At 37.6% G+C, this 12,341-nt stretch overlaps 1 protein-coding gene across 1 annotated transcript; it reads left to right on the top strand.

Moving 5' to 3' along the window:
* The first annotated feature begins 7,771 nt into the window (after nucleotides 1–7,771).
* On the top strand, nucleotides 7,772–11,659 carry LOC131327072 (uncharacterized). Its single transcript, XM_058360068.1, has 4 exons — nucleotides 7,772–8,003; nucleotides 9,598–9,751; nucleotides 9,959–10,243; nucleotides 10,791–11,659. The coding sequence occupies exons 1-4, from the start codon at nucleotides 7,834–7,836 to the stop codon at nucleotides 11,478–11,480; spliced, it is 1,299 nt and encodes a 432-aa protein (XP_058216051.1). The 5' UTR covers nucleotides 7,772–7,833; the 3' UTR covers nucleotides 11,481–11,659.
* The last annotated feature ends 682 nt before the right edge of the window (nucleotides 11,660–12,341 follow it).

Genomic DNA, 12,341 nt, shown 5'->3' with positions numbered 1-12,341 from the left:
GACTGTTGAAGACGTTGACGATGAACCTATCATACATGAGGATGTACACGATGACATTACAGACATTGGAGCGTTTGAGATGCATACTAGAGACATTGACGAGGCCTCACAGAGCTTGGAGGAAGATGTTGATGCAGGAAAAGAGGCCGACAAAGGCGAACAAGACCCAATAGGGATGTTCGAAAAGCCATCCACCATGATGACACAAGACACATGGACCAACCTCGTCGACCCTAGTCCACCAATGCCAACGAGTAGTCACGTTGGGTGGGATGGGAGGTCTGAGCTTTTCGAGAGACAGGTGTTTTTTAAAGATAACTCTCTCACTTTATATTTCATCATACATTTCATACGTAAAATGTGGTATTCATTGAAAACATTGCATTCTCTTACCTCTACCGATTTTTTTATCCGCAAATGTTCTTTTCGAAGCTTGAGGTTAAAAATACAGTGAAGAAATATAGCATGGATAGGAATTATGTGGCAAAGACAGAATAGTTCACAAATCTTTTGTTGGTTTACAAATGCGCAAATCAAAAACCATGCTCATGGTGACTTAGAGCAATAAGGAAGCCGGATCAGGATGTCTGAAAAATTACACGATATGCCGGACCCCATAGCTACTTGGCTTTCAGTGTCACCACAGATCATCAGATGCTTAACGCTCGCTACATTGCAAATATGATTATGTCAACCGTGGAAGCAGACCGACCCAAGTACGAAGGTCAAGGCTTTTCAAGTAAAAGATAAGCGATGGTTACTACCCATTGTATGCAAAGACATGGGCTGCAAAGCAAATGGCTATAGCAGCCATTTACGGTGACTGGGAAGACTCATTTGCAGAACTCCCTCAATACATGGAAGCTATTAAAGAAAGGAATCCGGGTACTCAAACCCATATCATAACAAAAGAGACGGGTAGGCCGAGACATGTTATATTTGATGCTGTGTTTTGGGCTTTCGAACCCGCCATTGAAGGATTCAAGCATTGTCGCCCAGTAATTAGTGTTGATGGTACTTTTTTGACAGGAAAATACAAGGGAACATTGCTTGTTGCTATAAGTCAAGAAGCTGAGAATCAAATCTTCGCTATTGCATTTGTAGTCGTCGAGAAGGTGAACAAGGAAAATTGGGGGTGGTTCCTCAATTACATAAGGTTTTATGTTACTCAATGTCAAGGCTTGTGTCTAATTTCAGACAGGCACTCAGGCCTTTTTTCATATCTCAAAGGTGCTCCAGAATGAAGACCCCAGCGGCGTACCAAAGATACTGCGCCTGCCACTTGGGGGTAAACTACATACGGAAGTACAATAAAACTATGGGCAACCAAGTAAAACTAGTTGCTTGTGAAATACAAGTTCGAAAGTTTGAGATTGAGCTGCAAAAACTTAAAAGGTTTTCCAATGGTGCAGTCAATAAGGATCTTGAGGACGATAAAGGTAGGCGATATGGATCACGTTTTACAAACCTATTTGAGAGATTTAATGGAGTCCTCAAAGAAGCCAGACACCTCCCTATAGTGGCTACAATTAGGACGACATTCTATAAGTGTGTTACGTATTTTAACAACTATGCCGTCAAAGCAAGGGATGGAATCAAATCAGGCAAAACATTTAGCAAATTTGCAACGGAAAAGTACGATGAATGGAGGATGAGAGCAAGAAGGCACGAAGTGGTTGAGTTTGATAGAGAGACAGGAATCTACGAGGTGTGAACTCCAATGAATCCAACTAGCCCATATAAAGGAAATCATAGGCACACTGTAGACTTCAATGAACTGACATGTACTTACAACAAGATGCAACAATGGCGGATGCCGTGCTCGCATGTGATTGCAGTGTGTAACAGAATGGTCATGGACCCTACAGGATTCATAGGCAATGTTTGGAGGCTTGACTCAAACATAGCCATATATAGCTTTGAAACGTTCGTACCTCTGCATGACAAACCGTATTGGCCTCCCTATGAAGGTCCAATAACTCATCCTGATGAAGAGCATCTTAGGGGTCGAGGATGTCCACAAGTAAATCGATTTCAAAATGAGATGGATATGATGGACGACTGGCTTGAGGCGCAACCATCACAGAAACAGTCTTGTACCTTGTGTGGTGGACATGGGCATAACAAGCGGAAATGTTCAAAGAGGGGACAAGTGTCATCTTCAGCAGCAAATATGTAACTTGTAATGTTTAAAACTATGCATCTGTTTGACTTTTCAATTGCTAAAATGGATCTGTAACTTGTAATATTCAGTTTTTATTTTATTTCATGGAAGTTGGAGGATAAGTATTGTTGTTAAAGCTATGTAATGCAAAGTTATGATGGTTATTAGTTTTTGTAACGCTTGAGTGTTCGATTGTTAAATTGCCGCTTAAAATAACAAAATCAATACCACATAATTGAAGGAAGTTAACATTGTAATGAGGTTTTCGAAATAAATTAGAGAAAGTTAACTATATTTAACAAGTGGTAATTAGAATTCTTCAGTAGCAAAATAAATATACACGATGCGTAGCAAAACTATGACAATGTGGAGTGAAAGGTTAATATTTTGAACAATACATTTCAAATGTGACAAAAGGATATTAAACAGTGTAATTGAAATAATGCATTTCAAATATGAAAACAGACCATTAAATAGTGTATTGTAGAAATGTGAAGTCATTCGCGTGTTTGCATTGATTGGTCACAAATTAATGTCATTGTGTGGTCTAGGTATTGGCATCTATTGCAAGAGCATTGGATTCCAATGGTTTTCCAACGAATATGGACAAATGATTTATTTCATTTTTATGTGTATAAAAAGGAGACACAAGAACCAATCTTGCAACTTCATCTTTTCATTATATGGCATATCGCTAGCTATGAGGTACACAGTGTGTAATATATTTCAAGCAACGGGTCGTCATTGGCACCTTGATGACGATTTTGAATACCTTTTGAACCCAAACATGTGATACACTATAACGCCCCGAGCAGACCACTGGCCCCGTACCCTAATTTTGATCCACATGCCACACCACATGACCCAAAAGCTTAAGCACAAGGTACTAGTAGTAGCCCACAAGGTTTGTTATATGCCCAAGATCATCCATGTAGACTTCCGATGTGGGACGGGGTGTTACAATCTCCCCAACTTCATAGCCTCGCGCCCTCGCGAGGGGTTGAGCACTATAATCACCAATACAAATCAAACCAACAACCAAATCAAACCAAACTCCAAGGCCCACATGGTTGTGCACATGGATGGCTCTGATACCACTTGTAACGCCCCGAGCAGACTACTGGCCCAGTACCCTGATTTTGATCCACAAGCCACACCACATGGCCCAAAAGCTTAAGCACAAGGTACTAGTAGTAGCCCACAAGGTTTGTTATATGCCCAAGATCATCCATGTAGACTTCCGATGTGGGACGGGGTGTTACATACACACCCACCGTCTTTAGAGAAATGCAACGTGAGTATCAATGCCAACTTGAACAATATGAAGTTCTAACATTCGACTGTCGGACTTTGAACATTCCAATTCCACGTTGCCGAGCAGTTGGCATGCCAATTGATACTCCTCAGTTGTTGCAAAGAGCCTTGCATCATTTTCGTGAAGAAGTGAATCGCATGCAAATGCGTTTGCAACGACATCACTATCGATTCTTAGCAAATAAACGAAGAGATGAAGGATTAATGGGTGAAGCTCGTTTCTATATGGAGGTTAGTATAAATGAAGACGTTCAATCCGACATCGAGACGTCAGGCGAAGATCAAGAACTATGTATGTGGGATCATCATTGGAAGATCAACAACCATTGGAACTCGAAGATCAAGAACCATTTTGTATTGTATCTTATTGTCATTGTTGGAGCTTTTATTTTGTTGCAGTATCATCTTGTAGTCACTATTCCAATGACTTTTTAATTCATGTTTTTTCTTATCAAGCCATTGAGAGTGATTAGTTATAAATTATATTTATCCATGACGATACAAAAATAACTAAATTTAAGTGATATTTATTATCTGCATTGATGGGATTACAACAAAATTAACGTACTTGACATAAACTAATACATCAATAGTTCATACTAAACATAGAAAGGGCAAATCACTTAACATACTTAATGCATATCCAATACATAACTTCAAATACCTAACACAGAACCAATAATGGGGAATCTACATGTCCTCATCAGACATAGCATAGTCAGATAGATACTTCTCATTATTCAAAGCGTTGTTACGTTCATTTTCCGTTAGTTCTCGTTGATTTGCCTCAGCCATCTCTGTTGCTAACTGAAGGATGAAATATCTACTCCTGCGCATCAGTATTCTATTATTCTCCCCTTTGATTTGGGACACAGCTGCTTCATATTTACGCTCATTTGTTGTTGGCATCTCTAGAGATCAACGATGTGGAATTCTGACTCCCATGTTACACAAATCATTAACCAATCCCTCTTGCTCTTCAACCCTAAATTTTCATTCTTGTCGAAGACCAACATAGTAGTCTTTCAGGCTAGTTCTTTTTCTTTCCAATATGGATCCTTTAACTTGGGAAGTATCCAGACCCTGGAACTTGCTCCTCTGTTTGCCATATGATAGAACTATCTCACGACTAAGGCTCATTACACAAAAACGTAGAAGATGAAAGATAATTTATAGACATATGCTTTGGCCAATACCTAGATCATACCCTCAATGGGATCCAATAAGACAAGAGTCAGTAGGGAACCACAAAAAGCTGTATATGAATAAGGCTGTATAAAAGCTTAATACTATCTACATGGATAAAGCTGTATAAAATGACAAATCGAACAAAGATGGTTAACAAAATCTGTACGAATTTATTAAGGCTGAAAAAAGTTGTATGAATTGATGATGGCTAAAAAACCTGAAAGAATTGAAAAGTCTGCAATTGCAAAGACTAAACGCATTGAATGAGACTGAAAAAAGCTCAACGATTTGAATAAGGCTGAAAAAAATTGTAGGAATTGATGAAGGCTGAAAAGGCTAAATGCATGGAACAAGGCAAAAAAAAAAAAAAACTGAACGATTTGAATAAGGGTGAAAAGGCTGCAGTAATTGAATAAGGTTGAAACAGGCTGAAGTAATTAAGTAAAGGTGAAAAAGCATGAACGAATTTAATAAAGCTAAAAATGGGTGTATGAATTATAAATACAATTTTTTCAGTGAAGTTAATAAAATCCTAAGGCATTCCCAAAGTGCATCAACATTTTTCTATATATATTAGTTATATTATGGGCAATCATTTTTTTTTTCAATTTTAAGCAAAGTAGTTATTGTCAATCCATATTTTCTTAAACTTCCGCTAAACACTACAAACGTGGTTCGCAATTTTTTTTAATGATTTTACTTTCGTTGTTTTTAGTCATGTTTCATTCCCATACAAGACAAGTGATCAAATTAATGAGAGATATCCCTGGGCGGTGGATGTTATTTTTATAAGGTAGAGCAAGTTGAAATGGCACTACCTGATTGGGTAGAGCCACTTGAAATGATTTATCTTATTAGGTAGAGCCACTTCAAATGGCGTTACCTTGTAAGGTAGAGCTACTTCAAGTGGCGTCAGGCAACCCACGTAGCATATGGCACAACGCCACATGGCATATAGCGCTATTTGAAGTAGCTCTACCGAGTAGTTTTAAAAATAGTTTGAAAATCAGAGTATTCCGCCAATTGTTCTAAAAAAAAGATTACTTTGATAAAAATCTCCGCATGTCCATACATACTCTCTCTAACCTTCTATTTTTTTTTATTTTTTTTTTTATCCGCCTCTAACCTTCTATTCCCTCACCGAAAATTCCCTCATCAACATATTATAATGTCCGTTCAAATGCCATTACTGCCACATAGAAGAAAAATAATTCACTGTGAACGACACCAGATTATTCCTTTTTTTCAAATTCCAACCTAATATCCAAAAATATGGAAAATATCCAATTCAGCGGTGTCGGCCCCAACATTTGGGTTGCCCTAACCCAACCTCATGTTTTGTTGCCCACTTACTATTAAATCATACAAAAATATAAGTACAAAAAAAAAATCAAAATTACATTATTTTTTTAGCTTGAATAACATAAAAAAAAAATCAACTTCAAAATGTAAATCCCGTTAATAGTGTTTTATGATTAACACGATCCAATTTTAAAAAAACAACTTCTTCTAGCATTTTTTGAAGCAAAATTTCTCAATTGAGTCATCGTACTTTTCTTATCCAGAAACTCGGGGCCCGTTCTGCTAAGTTTTGATTCTTCGTTGATGGAGTATATGTTTGAAAAGCATAAGAAGTTAAAAATGTCTCAAATGCCCAAAAATACTCCTAGTAGAATTGTGCCTCATTTTCAATTGAGATCATAACCAATCTCTTTAATCTCTCTTGCGAAATGGTAGTTCGAAGATAAAAATAAAAATCGTGTTAGCTTGCTTGATTTATTTTAATTGACTTTTTTTTCATCAAATGTAACATATCACTTATAGATTATTATTGGGAGGAAAACAAACAAAAAAAGAGGTAGAATAAAAATTGTGGATTGGAGGCACAAAAAAAAAAGAAAAAAAAGACGTAGACCAATGAGATCATAACCAATCTCTTTAATCTCTCTTGCGAAATGGTAGTTCGAAGATAAAAATAAAAATCGTGTTAGCTTGCTTGATTTATTTTAATTGACTTTTTTTTCATCAAAGGTAACATATCACTTATATAGATTATTGTTGGGAGGAAAACAAACAAAAAAAGAGGTAGAATAAAAATTGTGGATTGGCAAAAAAAAAAAAGAAAAAAAAGACGTAGACCAAAAAGCTAGAGAAAAACCTAAAAAGAGCATGCCTGGGAAGTGAACCAAGTACCGCTAATGCTTTAACATTACGTCAGTGACCGCTGCACCAAGCAAAGTGTTGCTTAACTACGTGAAACTTTTTTAAATTTATAATATAACTTGAATTTTTTTTTGGTTGCCTGGGTTGCCCAAGATCGAGGGTTTGCGAGGCTTACCTCGGAGCCGGCTCTGTTCAGCAGTAATCACTTTCAATAAAAATACGGGATGTGACAATTTGGTTCATTATAAATAGAATCTGATGATGTCACACGGATTTAGTTGAATTTTTTAACGTATACATCACGACAAGGAAGTAATTTGTAAGTATGTGAGAAGGAGTATTTTGTAATTTTCCAAACGTGAGGGGACAATCTATAGTTCTTGAAAATCTCAGGAGTAGTTTTGATAATTACCCTAATCCAAATTGTTTAAAATTAAAGATTGTGATTTTGGCACTCCAAAATATTAATGAAGAAGTTCCAAAACTGAACTATGTTGATATTAGTTAGGTGTAGATTTATGTTGTGGAAAATGAATTAAAAAAATTAAAATTCTGAATCCTAAACGAAAGAGAGAATAGTAATTAAAAAATAAGGACCTACTTTCAAGCTTAAAAATAATAAGTTTTTAAAATTAAATTTTAAAATTTTTTTTTTACAGAATCAAACAAAATCCATATTATATATATTTTGATTTTAATAAGCCTATTATTTTTAAACTTAAAAATTACAAATAAATACTTATTTTTTAGAGACGGTTCATGACGTATTTTGATAATTAATACCCGTCAAGGACATTTTCAACATTAACAAATGTTATCATCATATTTTTAACTGGTATTAATTATCAAAACATGTCCTAGGCGTCATTAGTTGCTTGAAAATTTGAAATGAAAGCACAGCTACAAAACGCTGACCTTCTCCCCAATTTCCTTTTCCAATTCCAACTACTACAATTTGTCGTCAATTTTGGAGTGTGGAAAGCACAGACGTCATCGTTCTATATATGCGTGTATGTATATACCTCAATAGTGAGTCAATATTATCGCCTCCCCATTTCATTCTTTTATTCTCTCTCTCTCTCTCTCTCTCTCTCTCTCAAGAAGATCTGCATTGTTTTCGCTTACCTAATCGCCATTCACGCGTTGTATTCACCCTCTGCGGCGAAATCCGAAGGTATGGTTTCATATTTCTTACTCAATAGAGTACGTGTTTATACAGATCTATGTATTTTGCTGGTTTATTTCTTCAAATTGATGGGGCTATTTCTTGAGTTGGTTGGGTTGTTGGACTTGTTCAATTGTTGTTGGCTTTCACATAATCGCTGTGATGTTCGATGAATGTATTAAACAGCATGTACGTATTTCCTACCAAATGTTAAAGAAAATAAAACAAACATTTGATGGTGTGCAAAGGATGTTGGAGTTTGAGATGTGGTCCTGAATGTTGTATTGGACAATCCCATTGTTGAATTGACGTTCGGGGTTCAAGCCATTGCTTGAATTGTTATCCTGACGTTCGGGGACGAGATGTCGCTGCTTAAACTGAAGAGTCTTTTTCTTTACAGTTGGTTTAGCTGGGAGTCTCTTTGATCAATTCCTTGTCATGTTATATTTTTAGCGTTTTTATCGCTTATAAAAAAAGGTGTGTTTATGTCATGATTTTTAACCTCATTCATGTAGAGGTATATAAATTCACTTAATGGAGGATGTAAGGATTTTGGTGGAAATTGCTCAAGTTTCTTAGGAACTTGAAATATCAGTTGTATAAATATGTCAAACAGTAAGTTTTTATTCATTGACTTCATGGTTTACGGAAATAATTCGAAAAGCTTAAGCTCAAGCTTTGATCAAAGCACCCTGATTGCATTTTTTCTCCTTTTTCACTGCCTCTTTAAGGCAAGCAGAACCCAGAGGCCTTGGCTTGGCCCAGGGATTTTTTGTTTTATTTTCTTGTGTTCATTTTAGCCATCTAGCCAGTGAATGCTCAGTTCATCTCTGAAGCAACCAATATTTATAGTTTGTTGATTAGGAATTTCGTCTCTGAAAGTGTAAAGAGAGTGTTTGTTTAAGATTTTGGTATTACTCGATTATAATTCGCATTTTTATGATACAACTTGAGGTCTTGAAAGGCTGTACTGAATTCTTCCAGTGGTGTCTCCAACTATTGACTTTCTAGTATTGTGTTGAGTGGTTGATAGTTGATACAGTTTAGTTTTACCAAACAATCTCTCTCTGTTGTCTCTAAACATGTCATTATTCTTTTTATTCAAATTCGTAATTGATTTTGGCCATACACGCACATGGCATCATTTGGCTGTACAATCTCATGCCGTCAAATTGCTCCAAATGCCAGGGTTGATCTAGACTTAAAGTACACACTAAGCATTTCTATTCCTAGTATCCGTGTTTAAAGATAAAGTCATTAAAGATAAAGTCATTCTGTACGTCCATGTTTAATGTTCATTTCTCTTTTACTTGCACAATGATTTTAAAAAATGTGAATGAAGGTTATAATGCATCATGTTACATAGTGTACCTGTTGAGTGTGTTCCTATGCAAACACATGGTTGAGGGTGTGATATAGTTGATTGGACTTGTGACTGTATGGGGCTCTTCATATTTGTAGCACTTTTAGTTCTTCATTGCATTCTCTTAGTGAAAGCTTTCTTCTATTAGCAAAACAAGTGAAATTTTGGCTTCACATTCATTATTACTATGGTTATCAACCACGCATGAAAACATTATTAACACTTCTTTCCTCTTTGAAGGTTTTCCTGCTTGCACGAAATGGACTTTTTCTTCAGGGCTATGAATGAGCAGTCTCAACCTTCTCATGAGGACATTATTAGGTGCCCATTTCTGAGGAACATTAATGAGCATACCAATTTCTCCTTCTCCTCATCGATTGCCATCCCAGTGCCTGTAAGTTAATAACTTGTTAATGTTTACACAGCATATTATGATCATTCACATATCATACTTTTTAATTGGAAACTTTCTACCCACGTGTGCATAGCACTAGCTTCATCTCCGGTGATGAATCATCGAAGTTTGTCTACTAAATCTGGTCTCTCTCCCATTAGCTCTGATGCATGTCGTATCTAAACTTTTGGTATCTTTCATACGCAGATTCAAAGAGCTAAAGGTCCAATTTTTGAGGATGGTGCCAATTTTGAAATGGCATTCAGTCTTTTCCATGGGCAAAATGGTGTCGTCCCTCTCTCTGGAAGATCATTTGTGCATTCTAAGAAGTTGGAGTCTGAACGCGCACCCCCTCAGTTCAACCCTCTAGCAGCAAAGGCAGCTACGATTAGCCTCTCAGGTTTTGGACCATTCTTTGGTGGATTCTCTGGGAAATGGAGGAGGAATCAGCATAGAGAATCTAAGTCATCAAATAAAGGAAATTCTTCCCAGGTATATGACTTAGCAGTTCAAACAAGCATTTCTTATTTAGTAACTTTAGTTGTTCCGCAGAAGTTCAAAGCAAGTCCCTAAACTGGGGATTATTATGTGAAGAAAAGTGAAGTTCTATTTGGATGAGTAAACAATTCATGTATATGGAAAAAAAATCAATGCACGTATACAAGAGGATATCCTAGGCAACTAAGAAAGAAAAGAAAACGAGCACTGTACAGTACTAACCGAGAGAGCTAAAAGCCTAAAACTCAACAATACTCTAAGGTGATGAGCAGTAAGCTGTCTGTATTACAACTTATGCACTAATGGCAACACAAGCCATGCCTCCTAACCGAAAGAAGCTGCCTTTATAAGTATTATAAGAATACTCTGCTTATTTTATAATTGCTTGTAATTTCCAATGTATATTGAAGGATTGCGATTTTGTAACCTGCCTGTAGTTCATGACTCTGAAACTCCAGAGTAGAGAATCTAAGAAGATAGATACTCCAGAACATAAATACAATTTGCTCGTCTCTTGACGTTTTATCTTTATGTCTTTCAGGGAGGAGACCCGAAGCACGAATCAATGAGCGACGACTGGTTACAAAATGGTGACTGCCCAATCGCCAGGTCATACCGTGCAGTGAGCCATATCCTTCCAATTGTGGCAAAGGCTCTTAAGCCACCACCTGGCTTGAAACTCAAGTGCCCCCAAGCGATCATTGCAGCCAGGGCAGCTCTTTCGCAAACTGCCTTTGCAAAGACACTCCGACCGCAACCACTTCCTGCCAAGATCCTAGCAATTGGAGTATTGGGTATGGCGGCAAACGTTCCTCTGGGAGTTTGGCGGGAACACACAGAGAAATTCTCACCATCATGGTTCGCTGCTGTCCACGCGGCGGTTCCCTTCATTGCAATGCTTAGAAAATCTGTTTTGATGCCGAAGACGGCCATGGCGTTTACCATTGCAGCTTCTGTGTTGGGTCAAGTTATTGGATCAAGGGCTGAGCGATATCGGTTGAAGGCGGTTGCTGAAAGAAAATTGGCTGTGGCAGAAAAATCTGTTATTTGTTCTAATAATCAGTTTGAACTTTTTGGGGCTAAATTGGCTCTGGCAGAAAATTCAATTAGTTCTGACAATCAGTTTCCGGTTCTTGGGGCTAGGGGTGGACATTGCGGCGAGATTGTTGAGTGGAACGCGGTTTCTCTGAAGGTTGCGGCACCTGCTTTGTCTACTGATGTTTGCTGCTAACCATCTTTTAGATGTATTTGATGTTTGTACCACGTTGAATTCTGCAAAAACAACTGTTTGGGTTGTGTATTTCTTTGTTTCTTGTTGTTTCTTTTCTGTTTGTTTCCATTTCTCCATTCGGAAGACCTGGTATTGTGAATTGAGGAATAAAGCACGGAGGGATGAGGCTATTCTTTCAATGGTTGTTTTGCATTTTGATAATATCTTTGCCATATATAAATGCGTAACTTGAGAAAGTTTAGAAGTGGAATTATTGGGATCACCACACGGGATACCTGCTTACATACTGGAAAGTTTAGAGGTGGAATTATTGGGATCACCACACGGGATAGCTGCTTACATACTGGAAACTAGATAAAGCATGATGGTGCTGTGCAGATGGTGCACAGCACCGTGGTGTGCACCATCCGAGCTATTCATTGCTGAGATGAAATTTGGACTATTTCACAACATGGTGCTGTGCACCGTCCACCGGTTCGTTCATCTTGGCGGTCTCTGCTTATTCTGGGTCTTATTTTGATTCTCAGACCTGTTTAGTTCAAATCTCTTTGGTGAGTACTTGCGCTGCCCCATCCTTGCGCTGCCCCATCCTTGATAGAAGGCCCAAAAAATTAAATCTGTGATGGATAAAATCTACTGAAAACCTTGCGGGGCGGAAAAGTAAGTGTGTTGCCATGGCGGGTAGAATGACCCTTTAATCGATAACTGTACCATTCCGGCATATGCCATGCAGAATATTATGCTTCCTTTAGGGGTCCATAAGGCCATATAGATAATGCTAATCGGGATTTCCCTGGGGGTCTCCTCAGAGGCTGATAGGAAAATCCATACCATACCGTAGGTGTTACCAAACCTCCGGAT

This window comes from Rhododendron vialii, chromosome 5a, assembly GCF_030253575.1.
Source record: "Rhododendron vialii isolate Sample 1 chromosome 5a, ASM3025357v1".
NCBI lineage: Eukaryota > Viridiplantae > Streptophyta > Magnoliopsida > Ericales > Ericaceae > Rhododendron > Rhododendron vialii.
The sequence above is the reverse complement of the archived record's forward strand: the minus strand, read 5'-3'. Positions and strand labels throughout refer to the sequence as shown.